This window comes from Phaenicophaeus curvirostris, chromosome 26, assembly GCF_032191515.1.
Source record: "Phaenicophaeus curvirostris isolate KB17595 chromosome 26, BPBGC_Pcur_1.0, whole genome shotgun sequence".
Lineage (NCBI taxonomy): Eukaryota > Metazoa > Chordata > Aves > Cuculiformes > Cuculidae > Phaenicophaeus > Phaenicophaeus curvirostris.
In genome coordinates, this window is record NC_091417.1 from 2,558,332 (window position 1) to 2,578,450 (window position 20,119).

General features: G+C 64.6%; 2 protein-coding genes and 1 non-coding gene across 6 annotated transcripts; 1 reads left to right on the forward strand and 2 right to left on the reverse strand.

Annotated features, from left to right (window-relative positions):
- The first annotated feature begins 714 nt into the window (after positions 1 to 714).
- Positions 715 to 13,126, forward strand: CACNB1 (calcium voltage-gated channel auxiliary subunit beta 1). Of its 4 annotated transcripts, none has more exons than XR_011339130.1 (14): positions 715 to 851; positions 2,364 to 2,450; positions 4,016 to 4,135; positions 4,563 to 4,685; positions 4,794 to 4,930; positions 5,013 to 5,089; positions 5,379 to 5,542; positions 7,805 to 7,885; positions 7,982 to 8,040; positions 9,012 to 9,121; positions 9,883 to 10,034; positions 10,130 to 10,225; positions 11,004 to 11,389; positions 11,461 to 12,509. XR_011339130.1 is itself a non-coding variant. In XM_069876664.1 (14 exons), the coding sequence occupies exons 1-14, from the start codon at positions 765 to 767 to the stop codon at positions 12,954 to 12,956; spliced, it is 1,875 nt and encodes a 624-aa protein (XP_069732765.1). In that variant the 5' UTR covers positions 715 to 764; the 3' UTR covers positions 12,957 to 13,125. The 4 variants fall into 4 exon arrangements, 3 of the variants coding, with proteins under 3 accessions (XP_069732765.1, XP_069732767.1, XP_069732766.1); XM_069876664.1 differs by lacking the exon at positions 11,461 to 12,509 and adding an exon at positions 12,561 to 13,125 and having other exon boundaries at positions 11,004 to 11,189; XM_069876666.1 differs by lacking the exons at positions 5,379 to 5,542; positions 11,461 to 12,509 and adding exons at positions 7,616 to 7,635; positions 12,561 to 13,124 and having other exon boundaries at positions 11,004 to 11,189.
- A 2,581-nt stretch (positions 13,127 to 15,707) lies between these two features.
- Positions 15,708 to 19,439, reverse strand: LOC138731001 (dickkopf-related protein 1-like). The gene is made up of 4 exons (XM_069876691.1): positions 19,293 to 19,439; positions 16,618 to 16,795; positions 15,860 to 16,055; positions 15,708 to 15,762 (listed from the first exon to the last, which is right to left on the reverse strand). The coding sequence occupies exons 1-4, from the start codon at positions 19,437 to 19,439 to the stop codon at positions 15,708 to 15,710; spliced, it is 576 nt and encodes a 191-aa protein (XP_069732792.1).
- Positions 17,817 to 17,906, reverse strand: TRNAI-UAU (transfer RNA isoleucine (anticodon UAU)). Its single transcript is given in 2 exon segments — positions 17,817 to 17,852; positions 17,869 to 17,906. It is a non-coding gene; the product is annotated as a tRNA-Ile (tRNA).
- Positions 19,440 to 20,119: the final 680 nt, after the last annotated feature.

A 20,119-nucleotide genomic window follows, 5' to 3' on the forward strand; every position in this document is an offset into this window, starting at 1 on the left:
GGGTCCCCGTGGGGGCCAAGCGCAGCCCCTTCCCCACCGCACACGGGGTCCTTCAGCTCGAGGGGTCCTCCCCCCATCGCCGCGGGGTCCCCTTTCCTTGGATGCTGCACACAGGGAGCGCAGAAGGATCTGTGTGTGGGATGGATGCCCCTGGGGAGCGGAGGGGTTCGGGGTGGGGGGGGGGATCGTGGGTCGCTCTGGGGCTGCGGGGGTCCTGGACAGGGAGGTTTGGGGTCCCCCTAAATATCCCGAGGGAGCCAGTTTTCTCCAGACTGTGGCACATCCCACTCCGAGCGCTGACGTTTGAGGATGGAGGAAAGGTTGTCGCTGTGTCCCCTCCATCTCTTTTTGGGGTTCAAAGCTAAAACCTAAGCGTTCCTCCAGTTGGGGAGGGGGGATCCTCATCACCCCCGCTTTTCTCCCCCCTGGGGAAGGAGCCGCTTTTGGGGGGGGTCCCCTAAGAAGGGGAAGGGGGGTGTCCTCATCTCCGTATCCCCCATTCCTCCTGGGAATGCGGTGGGAGCGGCTGAGGCGTAGGCAGCCGCCCGCCATCCCTCGTCCCCCCGCTGCCGCCATCCCCACTCCTCCTTCCTCCTCCTCCTCCTCTCGCTCGCTGCACGCCAAGGCCACCATCGTCACCACGGGTGGCTGCTACGGCGTGAGGAGGAGGCCTGGGCTCCATCGTCATCATCTCATCCCTCTCTCCGCCCGTGGCCCCCCAACATCCCTCCGTATCCCAAAACCCGCCGCCCCCGGCGAGCTCCATGGTGCGGGAAGGCAGCATGGCCCGTACCCCTTACAGCTCCTCGCAGGACATCCAGATGGACGTCTTCGACAACGCCGCCCTCCAGGTGACACCCCATAGAATTTTTTTTTGGGGGGGCTGCATGGGGAAGGGGCACCCATGGGGCTCAACCCTCCCAATCCCAACCCCGACACCCCCATCACGGGGCTGATTTTATCCCCTGAGCGTGCAAAACAGGGTGCCCCCCCGCCCCCAATCCCTCCCCAACCAAACGCAATCATCGCCTTCTTCCCATAGCAGCAAGGAAAGGGGGGGCTGGATTCCAGGTTTTGGGGGTGCATGGAATTTGGGGGGGTCTGTGCTGGTTGCTGTGTCACTGCCTCAGCGTGGGGAGGTGGGTCCAGGAGTGAGGGGGGGGGTCGTGCTTGCAAGGAAACTTTTAGGGATTGGGATATCTAGGAATGGGGAAAACTCTGCTGGAGCAGTGTCCCCCCACCTCATCCACCTCTTTGTGGGGGACACACAGGGACAGGGGTGTGTCTGTGCTTGGTACCAATATAGGGGAGCACCATGGAATGTCTTGTCCCTATGGTCTGCCAGGGGCTGACCCCCCCTTTGCACCCTCAATGGGGACAGAACCCCCCCCTTGGTGGCAGCTTGGGGGGCATTGGGGGTGACAGTTTTTTGGAGGGGGACACACATGGGATGGAGACCTGGTTGGGTGCTGAAAGGGCTGGGGTTCTCCCCCACCTCTAGGTTGGGTTTGGGGGGGACTTTTTTGTGGGGGGAATGCGCTGAACCCCACTGTCCCCCCCACTGAGACCTTCACCAGCCTCCTGGGAGCAGTGGATGGGGTTTGGGGGGCACTGGGGGGGCAAGGACCTAAAAATACTTAGAGCTTGGGGACCACCCATCCTGACTGGGTGGCAGCTGTCCCCAGCTGTCCCTTGGATCTGAGGGGAGGTGACAGCCCCCCCCCCAATATGTGCATGGCATCCCCCCCCACCCCGAGGAACTCCTGCAGGGGGGCATGGCTGCATCCCAGTTTCCCCCAGTCCATCCCAGTAAGAGGCAGTGGAGGAAGCTGGAAGGGGGGGGGGGGTGATGCTGTGGGGGTGTGGGGTGGGTGCTGGCTGGCGGGGGGTGGGCGCGGGGGTGCAGCCCTTCACACGGAGCGAGCACGAGAGAGGGGACAGTGCCCACGCGTGGGGACGTGGGCATGCGTGGGGTGTCCCCATAGCAGCCCCCCACCCCCAGGCATCGATTGGGATCTTGTTTGGCTGGGGCTGGGGGGGCTGCAGCGAGGCTCTCCCCCAAATCCGATCGGTCCTGCCAGCCCCCTCCCTGTGGAAAGCTGAGATCCAACACCCCCCCCCCCCCCACTAAGGCAATGAGTCCCTGGGGAGGGGGCTGCCCCCACAAGCTGCAGGACAACCCCATCCCCTCCGCTGCCTCAGTTTCCCTTCTTTTATCTCCCAGGAGCTAGGTTTGTTTGCAGGGCTGGGGGTGGGGGGGCGAAGCATCTCTGGCTGCTGGAGCTGGGGGGTGGGGAGCAGAGCTGCTCCTCATGGCCTGGGGGTCCAGCACTCCCCTCCTGTCCCCCTTTTTCTCCCCCCAGGCCAAGTACAGCAAACGCAAGAGCCGCTTCAAGCGCTCGGATGGCAGCACCTCGTCTGACACCACCTCCAACAGCTTCGTCCGGCAGGTGAGCAGGTGGGAGGGGGGGCAGGTATCTAGAGGTGGGGGGGGGGAATCTGCCTGCTGGGGGGGTCCCTTGTGCCCCCCAAGACCGAGACAGGGGTGCAAGTTTGCAACCAATCCCAGCCTGGAGGGAGCGTGGGCATCGCAGCGGCTGAGCTCGACCTGGCTGTGCCCCCCCCAGCCCTGTCTGCTTTGCAGGGAGTGCTGGAGGGGGGGTTGTCCCCCCGTATTGGGTGCATTTGGGGTCCTGTAGCCACCCCCCCAGGTTTCTCATCCCTCCTGGAGGTGCCAGGCAGGGGACACAGCCCTGGCATCACCCAGCTGGCACCAAAGCCGCCGTCCCCAGTATTGTCCACCCGGGCGGGCTGGCTGCTGGCTTGGCAGTGGCCCCTTTGTCCCCCCCCCCGGCCCCCACCCCCTGCCCGACACCGGGCTAAATATACCCTGGGCGGCTGCGAGAGTCCCAGGGCTGAAACCTGACCCACGGGCGCCCCAGCCCAGCACCCACCCGCCCCACTCACCCCCTGCCACCATGGAGATACCCGGCAAAGACCACCCCGCCGCCCCGGTGAGCGTGTCCCCCCCCATCCCACAACCCCCTCAGCCCAACTTCCCAGCTCTATTCTTGCTGCGAGGTCCCCCTTCAGCTCTGGGGGGGGGGTTGGAGCAGGTAGTCCTGGGTGCTGGTGGCACCCCCAGGATCTGCAGGGTGAGGGCATCGTGTCTGGACCCTGGGGACCCCCCTCAAAATCCCTTCCAGTCTCGCCGTGGGGGCTCAGGGAGGGGCAGCAAGAGGAGATTGGGGCGCTGGGCTCTGCCCCGTGGCTTTTTTGGGATGGGGTCCCCCTGGGGGGCTGCTGCCCCATGGCCGGAGTAGGAGTCTGTGCAAAGAAGAGCGGCCCCCACCTCATATTTGGAAAGAATGGGGCGCAGTGAGGGCTTTGGGGGGGGGCTGGTGGGGTTTAGGGCTTGGAAGGAGCTGGTGGGGAGCAGCCCCCAGGGCGGTGGGTGCCTTCGCAACCCCCTGCAGCACCCACCACCCCGGCACTAGGTGTCTTGGGGGTCTCCTTGCTGCCCCCCAACTGAGCTGTGGTCCTGAAGGGGACCTGGCGGGGGGGTCTCTGGTCCCACCTTGTCCTGGCTTGACCCCATAATACCCTTTCCCCGTCACCATGGAGCGGACAGCACTGTCCCCGCTGGTGAGTGGGGGGCAGCTGGGGGGCATCGGGCAGGTATGGGGGTCCTCGTCACAAGGGCTGGTGGCAGCGGGATGGGAGCAAGCGCCGGCTCGGTATCACGTTCCCTTGCCAGAGCGGTGGGAACAGCTGCAGCGGCCCTCGGCCTGCCGTAACCCCACCACCAGGCAGGATTTGTCCCCTACCTGGGGAAGGGGGCAGCTTGGAGGAGGGCTGGTTTCTCCCCAGCGCGCCCAGACGCCACGACGATGGGCACCAACCCCAGCGAAGAGGGTCCTGGGGTTGGGAGGTGGTCGGTGGGGTTGGGGTTGGGGCTGGGTTCCCCACTTTGGTGGGAGGACGGCGTGGTCCGAATCCCCCTCTTCTCTCGCAGGGCTCAGCGGAGTCCTACACCAGCCGCCCCTCGGACTCGGATGTGTCGCTGGAGGAGGATCGCGAGGCGCTGCGCAAGGAAGCCGAGCGCCAGGCCATGGCGCAGCTGGAGAAAGCCAAGGTGGGAGGGCTGGGCTGGACCCCCACACTGTGAGAAGGGGTCACAGAGAACCCCTCAATCCTCCTCCTCTCCATCCCACCAGCGTCCCATCCACTGGGTGTCACTGGGAAGGCAGTGGGGTCTCCTGGGTGGAAGTGGGAGCCTGGAAACCCGGGCTGGTTGGGTGCCCCACGGCTACGAGCCCAGGGCATTTGGCTAATGAGCCCCACGTTAGCTCTTGGGGTGTTGGGGCCACCGTCCCCAGCCCAGGCTCTGGTGAGCAGATGTGCCGCGGCGCCTAGAGGAGCCGAGCCAAACCCAGTGCCCATCCAGTCACACCAGTACCGGCACCTGCCTGGCTGGAGAAGGGATCAGCTCTTACTGCTGGTGGGGGGTGGTCTCTCCGTGTTGGGTTGGGGGGAGATGCTGAGCCCTCTCCTTTTGGCAGACGAAGCCGGTAGCGTTTGCCGTGCGGACGAACGTCGGCTACAACCCATCAGCCAGCGACGACGTGCCGGTGCAGGGCATGGCCATCTGCTTCGAGCCCAAGGATTTCCTGCACATCAAGGAGGTGGGATGGAGATGTGGGGGGCTGGCAAGGGCTGCAGGGCTGGGCTTTCTCTGGGGGTGGCAGCCCTGGGGGTGGGAATTTGGGGGTTTCAGGCGTTTCCCCTCCCAGAAATACAACAACGACTGGTGGATCGGGCGGCTGGTGAAGGAGGGCTGTGAGGTTGGCTTCATCCCCAGCCCCGTCAAGCTGGAGAACATGCGGCTGCTGCAGGAGCAGAAGATGAGGCAGAACCGCCTGAGCTCGAGGTGGGGTTCATCCCCGACCCCCCCAGCTCCTCTCAAACCCCTCTATCCACCCTCACCCCATCTGTGTGCTTCTCCCGTCCAGCAAATCAGGGGACAACTCCAGCTCCAGCCTGGGTGACGTGGTGACGGGGACGCGCCGGCCCACGCCTCCAGCCAGCGGTAAGGGTGTCCGGGGTCCCTGCGGCCCCTGGCCTCAACAGGGCAGCTCCAGCTCGGGGGGGGAGATCCTTCCCTCCCCGTGCTGCGTGACCCCCCTTGTCCACAACCCCGTCCCCTCTGCCCTGAGTGCAGGCAGGCGGGTGCACCCCCCTTCCCCTGGGGACCCCTTCTCCTCTCCTTCTCCCCTTCCCATCCCACCCCACTTCTTCCCACCCTCCCCATCTCCATTTTTCCCCTTCTCCCATCACCATTATCGCTTTTCTTTTCTCCCCCTCACCCCCGGCTCCAGCTGCCCCTACGTCCCCAGGTGCCCTGGACATGCCTAGCTTTGCCTTTGACCCCGATGAGTTAGAGGAGGACGAGGCCATGGAGACCCAGCGCTCCCCTAAGAGTAGCGTGAGCAGTGTCACCACCCCCCCAGCCCACTCCAAGCGCATCCCTTTCTTTAGGAAGGTAACTGGCACCCACCGCCCCCCCCACCGCGCTCGCCTGCTGCACCCTTGCCTGCCCTAACACTGCCTGCCAGGGCTGGCGGGGGCACCCGGGGGTGCCGGGGGCCACGCGCTGCCCCAGCGTGTCCCGCCTGCCTGCGCTACGGCGTGGCCTGCGCTGCGGCATGGGCATGAGCGGCTGCGGGGGACGGGGGGGACCCCATGGACCAGGGATGGGGCTGCCTCCCCCCGTGGTCCATGGGTCCTCGGGGAGGGTCAGTCCGTGGCTCTGGCCCCACGGGCCATGGGGTGGGTCAGAATATGGCTCTGTCCTCGTGGTCCATGGGATGGATCAGTCCATGTCCCTGTCCCTATGGTCCATGGGATGGATCAGGCTATGGTTCTGTCCCACCACGGTCCATGGGATGGGTCAGAATATAGCTCTGTCCCACCATGGTCCATGGGATGGATCAGAGTATGGCTCTATCCTTATGGTCCATAGGATGGATCAGTCCATGTCCCTGTCCCCATGGTCCATGGGATGGATCAGACTATGGCTCTGTCCTCGTGGTCCATGGGATGGATCAGTCCATGTCCCTGTCCCCATGGTCCTATGGGTGGATCAGTCCATGTCCCTGTCCCCATGGTCCATGGGATGGATCAGTCCATGTCCCTGTCCCCATGGTCCACGGGATGGATCAGAGTATGGCTCTGTCCTTGTGGTCCATGGGATGGATCAGTCCATGTTCTTGACCCCATGGTCCATGGGATGGATCAGTCCGTGGCTCTGCCCCACCACAGTCCATGGGGTGGGTTAGAATATGTGTCCCCGTGGTCCATGGGATGGTGGCCCATGGTCATGGACTCATCCTCCGGCTGTGGTCCATGCAGTAGCTGCCTCTCACCGTGATCCATGGCCCTATCCATGACTGATCCTTCCCCCATGGTCCATGGGATGGATCAGTCCATGGCTGCCTCCCCCGATGATCTATGGGACGGATCAATCCATGACTGATGCCCCCCCGCCACGGTCCATGCGATGGATCAGTCCATGTCCCCCCCCGCAGTGTGCGCATGGTGTGTGCCAGCACGGCCCGGTGTCTCGTCTCCCCCCGCGAGTTGGAATGGTCCGTTCCTCCTCCTCAGGCTAGGAGGGGGGGCTTGGGCGCAACCACAGCCGGGGGCGGGGGTGGAGGTAGGGGGGGGCTGCAGTCACCCCCACAGCCCTGACGCCAGCCTGGAGGTGGGGATGGTGGGGCGAGCTGCCCCCCATCCCGCTGTGCGAGCCCTGCAGAGCCCCTGCTTGCACCCCAAATGTAGCTCAGAGCGGGGTGGTGCCCAGGGGGCAACCCTGGGGGGGCACAGAGCCCATGTGGGGGGACATACACAGCCCATGGGGGGGGCACAGAGCCTGGGGGGCACTGCTGGAGGGGAGCAGAGTCCATAGAGGGGGGGAAAAAGTCCATATAGGGGGACACATAGGCCATAGTGGGGGCACAGAGCCCCATGGAGCAGAGCCTGGGGGGGGTGACACAGAGCCCCTGGGGGGCACAGCCCCCCTGGGGGACACACAGCCCCCCTGGGGGGACAGATATAGTCCCTGGGGCAGCCCCCAGGGGACACAGCTCACTGGGGGGGCACACGTAAGGCCCATGGGGCACCCTCAAGGGGAACATAGCCCCCATAGCAGCCCCCCCAGGGGACCTCTGTGTCCTCACAGCCTCTGTAGCAGCCCCTCAGGGGACCCACATGGCCCTCAGCCCCCATAGCAGCCCCCCCAGGGGACCTCTGTGTCCCCACAACCCCCATGGCAGCCCCCCAGGAGACCTCTGTGTCCTCCCAGCCCCCATGGCAGCCCCCCCAGGGGACCTCTATGTCCCCCCAACCCGCATGGCAGCCCCCCCAGGAGACCTCTGTGTCCCCACAACCCCCATGGCAGCCCCCCCAGGGGACCCACATGTCCCCACGGCCCTTGGCGCAGCCCCTGGCCCCCCCAGCCCCACTCAGTGCCCCCGCGCCCGCGGATAACACGCATGCCTTGTTTGTCTTCTCTTGCCCCCCCACCCCCGGCCCCGCGTGGCCCCTCGGGACGTAGCGAAGCAGAAGCAGAAATCGGTGAGTAGCCCCAGGACCCCCCCGGGAGGGCTCGCGGGGAGGGGATGGGGTGCCCCCCAGCTTGCAGCCCACCCCCCCACCCCCCAATCCCAGAGCTGCCCCCACAGGGGTGAAACCTGCTGTCCCCCAGCACCCCCCCACCCCACTGACCCCCATCTCTGCCCCCCAGACTGAGCACGTGCCCCCGTACGACGTGGTGCCCTCCATGCGCCCCATCATCCTGGTGGGACCCTCGCTGAAGGGCTACGAGGTGAGGAGTGGGGGGCACGACGGGGAGGGGGATCTTGGGGTAGGGGGGACCCCAGCCTCACGGCCTTCCTTCCTCCCTTCCTCTCTCCCTCCCCAGGTCACGGACATGATGCAGAAAGCCCTCTTCGACTTCTTGAAGCATCGCTTTGACGGCAGGTGAGAGCGGCAGCCGCGGGGCTGGGGGACCCTGGACCCCATGGGGAGAGTCCTAACCACATGGGGGGACCCTTAACCCTATGGAAGATCTCTAAGCCCAGGAAGGATCTCTAATTCTAACTCCATGGTGGGACCTTTAACTCCGTGGAAGCCCCTTAAACCCATGGAGGACCTCTGAACCCTGTGGAGGACTTCTAATCCTATGGGGTACCCCTAACTGTAATGGAGGGACCCTTAATCCCCATGGAGGTCCTCAAACCCCATCGAGTGACCCCTAACTCCACAGGGGTCACCTAATCCCATGGAGTGACCCCTGATCTCATGGGGGGCCTCCTAACCCCACAGTGTGACCCTAACGCCACAGCAGGATCTTACGCTATGGGAATGCCCCTAACTTCATGGAGGACCCCTAAACTTATGGGGGTTCCTCAGCCCCATGGGGGGAACCCTAACCCCGTGAGGGACCCTTAAGCCCATGGAGAACCTCTAAACCCATAGGGTGACCCCTAACTTCACAGAGGACCCCTAATGCCACAGAGAGACCTTTAATCCCATGGGGGGGGACCCCGAACTCAACTGCTAGCCCTGACCTCACTACAGTACCCCTCACTCTATGAGGGACCCCTAACTCCATGGAGGACCCCTAACTCCATGAGGAACCCTAATCCCATGGGGGACCCCTACAGCCACGAGGGCACCTCTAAACCCACAGCGAGGTGCCCTAACATCGTGGAGGACCCCTAACCTGGTGGGGTCATGCAGGGGACCCCAAACGCCTTGGGGAGACCCTCAGCCCGTCCCTGTGGTTCTTGCTGTTGGGATCTCTTCCCTGAGGAGCAGAAAGGGCTGGGAGAAAGCAGGAGGAAAGAGGGTCCTGTCCTGCCCCCCAAGGGGTGGGTCTGTTTGTGCTGGGGGGGTTTTCATGCCCCGTTGCTGCCCCCCAACTTACTCATGCCCTCTCCACCTCGCAGGATCTCCATCACGCGGGTGACAGCCGACATCTCCTTGGCCAAGCGCTCCGTCCTGAACAACCCCAGCAAGCACACCATCATCGAGCGCTCCAGCACACGCTCTAGCCTGGGTGAGGCCACGGTTCTGCCACCCCACACTGACCCCCAACCCACCGTGACCCCCCCCAAGCCTCCATCTGTATCAGCCTGGCAGCTCCGCATCCCCCATCCCGTCCGTCCTGGGGTGCACGGCTCGTGGGGCAGGCGGATCTATGGGGTGACCGACACGGGGGGACCCAGCTTTGTGCTCCCCCCGGCTGGTTTGAGTCTTTCTCCCTCTCCCACCCTTTTATCTTCTCTCTGTTGTGTTCTTCTTTCCTTTCCTCGTTCTCCTTTCTTTTGGGTTTCCTCCCCTCCACGCCGCTTCCTTCCTTCCCTGCTCCTGATACAGATGTCTTGGGTACGTAGATCGGGACCCCTCGCAGCCCCCTGCCCCGTGGGGGGCACTGGAGGACACGTCCCCTTGGATTTCCATCCTCCTTGCCTGGCTGTGACCACACTCTAGAGGTCTGGCCACCAAGGGCAGAGGCTGAGGGTTGGGGACACCTCGGTCACATAGTCCTATCTGACCCCACCCCACCCCAAACGTGTGGTCCAGGAGGCTTTGCTCCTTCCGCACCCACTGCCACCTCCCTCCTGCAGCGAATCCCCTTATCCCTTGGGTTGTGGGGACGATGGAATGGCCAAGTCCCACCACCAGCCTCCTCCTTATCCTGTCCCTGTCCCATTCCCGATGTCACATCTCCCAGTAACTGTCCCCACAGCCCCCACGGTGTCACCCATCCCCCCCCCATGCTGTCCTCCTGACCCTCACTGTGTCCCTGCTCCTCAGCCGAGGTCCAGAGCGAGACGGAACGCATCTTTGAGCTGGCCCGGACGCTGCAGCTGGTGGCCTTGGACGCTGACACCATCAACCACCCAGCCCAGCTGGCCAAGACGTCCCTGGCACCCATCATCGTCTACATCAAAATCACCTCCCCCAAGGTGGGTGCAGGTGGGGGGCAGCTCCAGCCACCTCCCCACAGCGCTGGGGGGTCTGGGCCCTGTGGCCACCCCGGGGATGTCTTCTCCTGCCCCAGGTGCTGCAGCGGCTGGTGAAGTCACGGGGCAAGTCCCAGGCGAAGCACCTCAATGTGCAGATGGTGGCATCTGACAAGCTGGCCCAGTGCCCACCTGTGAGTATGGCACGCCAACGCCACGCCATAACCACCCCAAAGCCATGTCCTGATCCCCCATCCTATAGGCCCATCCCCATCCCATTGTCCCTATCTCATTGTCCTCGTCCTCTCCTATTGTCCCCATCCCATCCCATTGTCCCCATCCTCTCCCACTGTCCCCATCTCATTGTCCTTATCCTCTCCCATTGCCCCCATCCCATTGCCCCCATCCCATCCCATTGCCCCCATCCCATCCCATTGTCCCCATCCCATCCCATTGTCCCCATCCTTTTCTATTGTCCCCATCCCATTGTCCCCATTCCATTGTCCTCATCCCATCCCATCCCATTGTCCCCATTCCATTGTTCCCCTCGCATCCCATCCCATCCCATTGTCCCCGTTCCATTGTCCCCATTCCATTGTCCTCATCCCATCCCGTCCCATCCCATTGTCCCCATTCCATTGTCCTCATCCCATCCCGTCCCATCCCATTGTCCCCATTCTATTGTCCTCATCCCATTCCATTGTCCCCATCCCATCATCATCGTCCCCATTCCGTTGTCCCCATCCCATCCCATCCCATCCTCTCCAGCCTGTTCCATTGTCTCCACCCTCTCTCATCGGCTCCTCTCTATTTCATTGTCCTTGTCCCAACCCGTTGTCCCCGTCCCATCACATAGGCTCCTCCCCACCCCACAGACTCCTCCCCATCCCAATGTCCCCATGCCATTGCCTTGGCCCACCTTGGGAACCCAGGCCCCCCAGCCCTGCCCCATGGCCTCCTCCCCAACCCCAGGAGATGTTTGACATCGTGCTGGACGAGAACCAGCTGGAGGAGGCTTGCGAGCACCTGGCCGAGTACCTGGAAGCCTACTGGAAGGCGACTCACCCCCCCAGCAGCAACCCCCCCAACCCGCTGCTCAACCGCACCATGGCCACCGCCGCGCTGGCCGCCAGCCCCGCGCCCGTCTCCAACCTCCAGGTACAGGTGCTCACCTCCCTGCGCAGGAACCTGGGGCTCTGGGGGCGCGGGGGCTCCGACACCACCCCCAGCTCCCCCGCGCCCCTCGAGGAGCACGCGCTGTGAGACGGCACTGGGGACACCCCCAGCCTTCGGGGTCACCGCTGGGATTGGGGACACCCTGAGGAACTGCAGCCCACCAGGAGTGGGATCATCCTTGGGTTCAACTCCTTGGGGACACCACTGGGACTGGGGACACCACTGGGATTGGGGACACGCTGAGGAACTGCAGCCCCCCAGGAGTGGGATCATCCCTGGGATTGGGGACACCCTGAGGAACTGCAGCCCCCCAGGAGTGGGATCATCCCTGGGATTGGGGACACCCTAAAGAACTGCAGCCCCCCAGGAGCTGGAACGTCCCTGAGATTGGGGTCACCCCAAAGAACTGCAGCTCCCCAGGAGTGGGATCATCCCTGGGTTCACCCTCCTCCTGGGGTCACCACTGGGATTGGGGATACCCTGAGGAACTGCAGCCCCCCAGGAGTGGGATCATCCCTGGGTTCACCCTCCTCCTGGGGTCTCCACTGGGATTGGGGACACCCTGAGGAACTGTAGCCCCCCAGGAGTGGGATCATCCCTGGGACTGGGGACACCCTGAGGAACTGCAGCCCCCCAGGAGTTGGATTATCCCTGGGATTGGGGTCACCTCAAGGAACTGCAGCCCCCCAGGAGTGGGATCATCCCTGGGTTCACCCCCCTCCTGGGGTCACCCCTGGGACTGGGGTCACCCTGGGGAACTGCTTCCCCTCCCAGTTTTGGAGTCACCCCTTGGATTTGGGCCCCCCTAGGGCTCTGCTCCCCTCCCAGGATCGGGGCTGTCCCCCCGGATCAGGCCCCCCCAGGGATCTGGCACTGCCACCAAACCCAGACTTGGGGTCCCTTTGGGGTGGTGCTGGTTTTTGGGGTGTCCTGGGGGGGTTCTGCAGAGCCCTGTCCCCCCGGGGGCCGATCCTGGGGGGTCCGCAGTGCCCACCCGAGGCCGGAGGCAGAGGAGGGACGTCTGTCCTGTCTTGTGTCGCTAATTCAGCAGCGAGCGGGACGCTGCTGCCCCCCCCGTGCTGCTTCCCCCCCACCTTGTCACCCCATTTTCCCCCTGTCCCTGCTCGGTGTCCCCTCCCTGGAGCTTTTGGTGACAGGCTGAGACTCGACGCCATCGTGACACGAGTGAGCGCTGCGGTGTGAGCAGATCAGGCTGGGCAGAGGCGCATGTTCCCCCCCCCCCCAAAACCTCAGCTAACCCCCCCCAAAACCTCAGCTAACCGCCCCCCCCAACTAACCCCCCCCTTGTCCGTCCGTCTGTCCTTGCACGGTGTGGTTGCTTCTCCTAACCAGGGTCCGTACCTCGTGCCGGGGGAGCCGCCGCGCGATGGGGAGCACGGCCGCCTCCGGCAGAGCCCGAGCGAAGCGGGGGGCCACGGACCCCCCCCGCCAGCCACCCGCTTGGCCCCCCGCCGCCTGCCCCGCCAGGAAACCTTCGACTCCGAGACCCCCGGCAGCGGGGACTCGGCCGGCACGGAGCCCCGGGATTCCTGCTGCATGGACGTCGAGATGGACCCCGGTGAGGAGGAGACGCCAGGGCCCCCCAACACCGCGCCCCATGTTGGCCCCCCCAGTTCCTGGCATGGGGATCAATCTGAGCGGGAGATCCAGGGGGGGCGAGCCAAGGGCCAAGAGCTCTGCTGCTCTGACCCCCCCGAGACCCCCAGCCAGGATGTTTACACCCGTTAGGGTTTGGGGGTGCAGGTAGGGATGGACCCCCCCTATCCCAGCACCAGCTTTGGGGTGAAGGAGAGCCCCCCCAGCTGCCTTCGTGCCCCCCAGTGCCATGGGGAGGCCCTGCATGGCCCCATGGGCTCCCCCTGCCCCACTCGGTGGCCCCCCCCGTCCCACCACTGGCTTTGGGGTGAGGGAGAGCCCCCCCCGGCTTGCCTTTGTGCCCCCCCCCAGTGCTGTGGGGAGCCCCTCCTTGGCCCCATGGGCTCCCCCTGCCCCACTCAGTGTGGGGGGTGCAGGGAGGGGTGGCCCCCCCATCCCACCACTGGCTTTGGGGTGAAGGAGAGCCCCCCTGGTTGCCTTCGTGCCCCTCTGTGCCATGGGGTCCCCCTGCCCCACTCAGTGTGGGGGTGCATGTAGGGATGCCCCCCCCATCCCACCACTGGCTTTGGGGTGCGGTAGAGCCCCCCCCGGTTGCCTTTGCACCCCCCCAATGCCATGGGGAGCCCCTCCTTGGCCCCATGGGCTCCCCCTGCCCCACTTTGGGGGGGGTCCTCGCACCCTCCCCACCCCACGGGGAGAACGAGTGACCAAAGGGGACTCCATGGTGTCCCCCCACCCCGGGCACAGAAGGGGGGGGGGGCTGTGCTCCCCCCACCCCAGCCCTTGCCTGCTGCCCCCCCCAGTCCCCCCGCTTTTCCATGGTGCTGTTACCCACCCAGCTGTGGGGGGACCCCAGGGCTGGCGGTGGCAGTGGGGGGGTCCCTGCCATCTATCCCCCCCCCCAGCCAGTGTCTGCACCCCACAGCCCCCCCAGCAGCTGGGAGGGTGTGCATGCGTGTGTGGTGTGTGCAAGGTTTTGGGGTGCTCCAGCTATGGGGGGGGGGATCCCCACAGCCCCAGCTGTGCCCCCCCCAAGCTGTTTGCATGTGTTTGCATTGTGGGGGGGGGCTTTGCCTGAATTTGGGGGGGGGGGGAGCAAATCTGAGCCAGTTTGGGGGGGTCTAACCCATGCTAACACTGCCCAGCCCTCACCTGCCCCCCCCCAGCACCCACTGCCCTGGGGGGGGCCCAATGCGCCCTTCCCCTGGGACCACCGGGTAGCACCAGGGCCCCCCCAAACCCCCCTGTGCCACCCCCCGCTCCCCTCGCCCTGTGTCTGCTCTCACCCCATCCGGCTGTGTCCGTCTGTCCGTCCGTGAGCCTGTTTGTCTGTCCGTCCCCCCCCCTCACCCCATGGGGGTGCACTGCCTTCTTCTGCACCCACCCCGGGGCATCCCTCACCCCCCCACCCCCCACACCCCCAAAATCCACAGGGGTGACCACGCCAGGGTGGGGGTCACCCCACATCCAGCCCTCGCCGTGGGGCTGTGCTGACCCCACTTATGGGGCAGCTCTGTGCCCCCCCCCAGGGTGATGCTGGGGGGGTCCCGCAGGTCGCTGCCTTACGCAGACCACCAGCCTTGCCAGCCCAGGCCAGGGGGGGCCCCTAGCCACCTCTGCCTGTTGCGTGCCTCAGTTTCCCCTTTTTATAGGGGGGGGGACTCAGTGTCACTGCCTGCCAAGTGCTCTCAGATCCACCTGCCCCGGCATTTGCCCCCCCGGGGGCCTGGGCAGTGGGGCCCCCCCAGCCCCCCCCGTGGGCAGAGGGACGTCCCCGTATTTATGTTGCTCCACAAACTTTTATTTAAAGACCTGACAAAGTGTTATTTTATTAATTTATTCTCGTTGGTGTCGGGGAGGGGGGGACTCGCCCCGCTCGCTTGGTTCTTTGTAATAAACATTTCGGTGAGACCTGCCCCGTGGCTGTGCCTGGTGGGGGCTGCGCGGGGGGACGGGGATGACACGCAGGGTCCACAGCCACCAGGGCTGGTGCTGAGGCCGGACACAACTCAGCTCTGCGATGAGCCTTGGGGTCAGCGTCCAGTGGGAGCTGAGATGGGGATGGAGCTGAGACTGGACACAACTCAGCTCTGCACTGACTCCAAGAGTCAGTGTCCTGTGGGAGCTGAGATGGGGATGGAGCTGAGACCAGACACAGCTCAGCTCTGCGATGATCCTTGAGGTTGTCCTCCAGCAGGAGCTGAGATGGGGATGGAGCTGAGACTGGACACAACTCAGCTCTGTGATGACCTTTGGGGTCAGTGTCCAGTGAGAGCTGAGATAGGGATGGAGCTGAGACCAGACACAACTCAGCTCTGTGATGAGCCTTGAGGCCAGTGTCCAGTGGGAGCTGAGATGGGGATGGATGGAGCTGAGACCGGACACAACTCAGCTCTGCGATGATCCTTGAGGTTGTCCTGCAGCAGGAGCTGAGATGGGGATGGATGGAGCTGAGACCGGACACAACTCAGCTCTGTGATGATCCTTGAGGTCAGTGTCTGGTGGGAGCTGAGATGGGGATGGATGGAGATGGGGATGGATGGAGCTGAGACTGGACACAACTCAGCTCTGCGATGATCCTTGAGGTCAGTGTCTGGTGGGAGCTGAGATGGGGATGGAGCTGAGACTGGACACAACTCAGCTCTGCAATGATCCTTGAGGTTGTCCTGCAGCAGGAGCTGAGACGGGGATGGAGCTGGGACCTGCCCAGCTCCTGTGAGGGTTGAAGTCGCGAAGCAGGAGTTAGCGAGGCTCCTGCCGCCCCGCTGCCAGGGTGACGGTCACCGGTGGCCGCGGCGCCCAGCGCGGCGTCCAGTCGGGTTTATCGGCGCTCGGCCAGCTCTGGACACACTATTTACAGGGAATAAATACAGCGCTGCCAGCTCAGGGCTTCCGACACCTCCACTCGCTCTTCTCGGGCCAGTACTCGAACGCTTTCCTGCGGAGAGGACACGATGGCACCTCGGTCCTGAGTCCATTCCCACCTCCCCGACCCAGCAGCGAGGTGCCCCCCGTCCCGGTGCCCCCGTACTCACTCTCGCGGGGGCGCGGTGGCCCTGCACACCAGCCCCTCCTGGCACGGGCACACCTGGTTGATGCTGAAGGCCAAGCCCCCGGGGGGCACGTGGCAGCTCTCGGCCAGCGCCAGCCGCCGTCGGCACACGCGCTCCCCGTGCTGCCTCGCGCAGCAAGCGGCTGCCCCGCAGTCCTCGTCCCGCTGGCACCGAGCTCCTGGTGGGGTACAAGGTGGGGTGAGGAGAGGATGGAACCCCCTGGCTCGCTGCCCCCCAGCACCCGTGGGCTTTGGTGGGAAGGGGCTGGAGAACAGGGGTGCTGGGGACAGCTGAGGGATCTAGGGTGGGTTTGGTCTAGAGAAGAGAAGGCTGAGAGGAGACCTCATCGCTCTCCGCATCTCCTGGAAGGAGGTGGTGGTGAGGTGGGTGCTGGTCTCCTCCTAAGTAACCAGGGATAGGATGAGAGGAAACAGCCTCAAGTTGCACCAGTGAAGGTTTAGACTGGAAACCAGGGAATATTTCTTCCCTGAAAGGGTTGTCAAGCCCTGGCAAAGGCTGCCCAGGGCAGTGGTGGAGTCCCCATCCCTGGAAGGACTCCGAAACCACGTGGAGGTGGCACCTGGGGCCACGGCTGAGCATGAGGTTTGTGTTTGGACTCGATGATCTTTAAGATCTTTTCCAACCTAGGTGATTCCAGGGGTCTATGAGGTGAGGTTGCCCCCAGGGCAGAGGCTGGGGGTGTTTCTCCTCGTGTCCCCCCATCCCCGAGCGCTGCTCACCCTCCTGCCCGTGGGGCACGGGCTGCTGGCACTTCCCGAACATGCAGAGGAGGCCGCGGGCGCAGTGGGCGTCGCGGCGGCAATATTGCCCGGCGGGGCGCGTGGGGAGGCACAGCCCGAAGTGCTCGTCGCAGAAGTGCCCCTGGCTGCAGGGGCTGGCGGGGCTGCACGGTGTCACCTGTGGGGGGGACATGCAGCGGTCAGGGATGAGACCCCCCATCCCTGACCCCATCTCTGGTCCTGGGACAAGTCAGAAAGAGCAGCTCCAGCCCTGACCACGTCCCTGACCCTGTGACAAGTCATTAACAGCATTTCCATCCCCATCCCCAACCTATCCTTGACTCCACGAAAGACCAGGAACAGCAGCTTCATCCCTGACCCGATCCCCAATCCCATCCTTGACTCCACGAAAGACCAGGAACAGCAGCTTCATCCCTGACCCGATCCCCAATCCCATCCTTGACTCCATGAAAGACCAGGAACAGCAGCTCCATCCCTGACCCCATCCCCAACCCCATCCTTGACCCCGGGAAAGACCAGGAACAGCAGCTCCATCCCTGATCCCATCCCCAACCCCATCCCTGACCCTGGGAAAGACCAGGAACAGCAGCTCCATCCCTGATCCCATCCCCAACCCTGGGAAAGACCAGGAACAGCAGCTCCATCCCTGACCCCATCCCCAACCTCATCCTTGACTCCAGGAAAGACCAGGAGCTGCAGCCCCATCCCTGACCCCATCCTTGACCCTGGGAAAGACCAGGAACAGCAGCTCCATCCCTGAGCCCATCCCCAAACCTGGCAAAGGTCAAAACCAGCAGCTCCATCCCCGATTTCATCCCCGAACCCAACCCAAATCCCATTCTTGACCCCAGGAAAGGTCAGAAACTGCAGCTCCACCCATGTCCCCATCCCCAACCCCACTCTTGATCTCAGGACAAGTCAGAAAGAGCAGCCCCATCCCTGACCCCATCCCTGACCCCCAAAACCAGCAGGATGGGACAAAAACCAGGGCTCTTCACACCAAGCCGGGGGGTGAGCGCGCAGGAGCCTTTCAGGGGGCAAAGGCTGGGGTGACCCCTCCCCACGGGACCCCCCCAGCCCCGCAGCGGCTCCAGGTTTATTTTTCCCTCGGGAAAAGGAACCCCGGGGCCGGGCTGGGAGGGAGGGGAGGGCGCGGCCGCCCCAGCCCGTAAAAGTCCTGCTCCAGGTGAGGCTCGAACTCACAACCTCGGCATTGCTCGGGTACTGCCCTATAAGTACCGCGCGCTGACCGATTGCGCCACTGGAGCGCCCGGCGCCGCCCGCTCCCCCCGCGGCCCCTCCCGGCCCGGCCCCCGCCCCGCACCCCAGCCTGCAGCCTGCACCCCAGCCTGCACCCCAGCCTGCAGCCTGCATCTCATCCTGCATCCCACCCTGCAGCCTGCACCTCATCCTGCATCCCATCCTGCAGCCTGCACCCCATCTTGCAGCCTGCATCTTATCCTGCATCCTGCACCCCATCCTGCACCCCATCCTGCAGCCCATCCTGCAGCCCAGCCTCCCAGCCTGCATCCTGCAGCCCACATCCCACCTTGCACCCCATCCTGCAGCCTGCATCCTGCATCCCATCCTGCACCCTACAGCCCATCTTGCATCCTGCATCCCATCCTGGACCCTGCATCCCACCCTGCACCCTGCACCCCATCCGGCACCCCATCATGCATCCTGCAGCCTGCACCCCATCTTGCAGCCTGCATCTCATCCTGCATCCTGCACCCTATCCTGAATCCTGCACCCCATCCTGCATCCCATCCTGCAGCCTGCATCCCACCCTGCACCCCATCTTGCAGCCTGCATCTTATCCTGCATCCTGCACCCCATCCTGCAGCCCAGCCTGCATCCTGCATCCCATCCTGCATCCCATCCTGCATCCTGCACCCCATCCTGCATCCTGCAGCCTACATCCCACCTTGCACCCCATCCTGCAGCCTGCACCCTATCCTGGACCCTGCAGCCCACCCTGCAGCCTGCAGCCCACCCTGCACCCTGCACCCTATCCTGCACCCTGCACCCCATCCTGCATCCCACCCTGCACCCCATCCTGCAGCCCACCCTGCACCCTGCACCCCATCCGGCACCCTGCAGCCCAGCCTGCACCCCACCCTGCATCCCATCCTGCACCCCAGCCTGCAGCCTGCATCTCATCCTGCAGCCTGCACCCCATCCTGCACCTCATCCTGCATCCTGCACCCCACCCTGCATCCCATCCTGCACCCTGCATCCTGCAGCTCACCCTGCATCCCACAGCCCACCCCGCAGCCCATCCCGCAGCCTACCCTGCAGCCTGCAGCCCAACCCGCAGCCCACCCTGCACTCCAGTGCAGAGCCTGCACCCCGCCCCAGGTCCTGCATCCCACCCTGCACCCCGGTGGGGAGCCCACATCCTGCATCCCACGCTGCCTCCAACCCAGCTGCAAACTCATCTCCCACCCCCATACTCGCCCCGTCCATCTCCCACTCCTGTATCCACCCTGGCTGCAAATTCTGCACCCATCCCAGCTCCCCCCCCTCTCCTTCTGTGGCTGCCAACCCAGCTCCCACTCCTTTTCCCAGCCCTTCTCCCATCCTTGCACCCACCCTGCTGCAGCGACACCCCTTTTTTTTTCCCCAGCCCCGGGTGGGTACCCCCTGCTCACCTCCTCCATCCCGTCGGCGTGGCCGGCGCTCCTGCCCAGCGCGGCTTGGTCGGGCAGGTGCTGGGGCAAGGAGTACATCCAGGCCCACAGGTAGCCGGAGGCAGCGGGCAGGAGCGTGATGAGGAGGTAGAGAGTGGCTGGGGACATCGTCCTGCTGCTGGCGGTGGCACTGGCTGCTGGCTCCTGGGCCGCTGGGTTTATGTAGCCCCTGGCCTATCTTGGCTCCAGCTGCTAAAACTGTTTGCCCACCTAATGGGGAAGGAGGTGGCAATCAGGAGTTAAGGGATTAACATAATTGCCAGCCTTCCCCTTGCTGGGTGCAACAGCCCCAAAGTAAACGGAACCCTCGGAGCAGTCTGGCTCCGGCGCCTGCTCGGCTCCAGCGCGAATCCTTGGGTGCAGCCGTGGGTCCCCAACAGCCCCTCGGATCCCCCAGTGGCTCCGGTGCCAGCCTTGGGTGTCTTTGGGTGCAGCCGTGGGTCCCCAACAGCCCCTCGAGTCCCCCCAAGGCTCCAGTGCCAGCCTTGGGTGTCTTTGGGTGCAGCCGTGGGTCCCCAACAGCCCCTCGAGTCCCCCCGAGGCTCCAGTGCTGGCCACGTGCAAACGTTTGGTGCAGCTGTGGGTGCCCCAAGTCCTTGCCAACCCCTCAGATCCGCCCCCATGGCTCACAGGCTGGATCCATGCAGCCCTGGGAGCAGCCCTGGGTCCCTTCAAGTCCCCCCCTGGCTCCAGCACAGCCCCAAGCACCCTTGGGTGCAGCTATGGGTGCCCCAGGTCCCCAACAGCCCCTCAGGTCCCCCCAGCAGCTCCAACACCAGCAGTGGCGC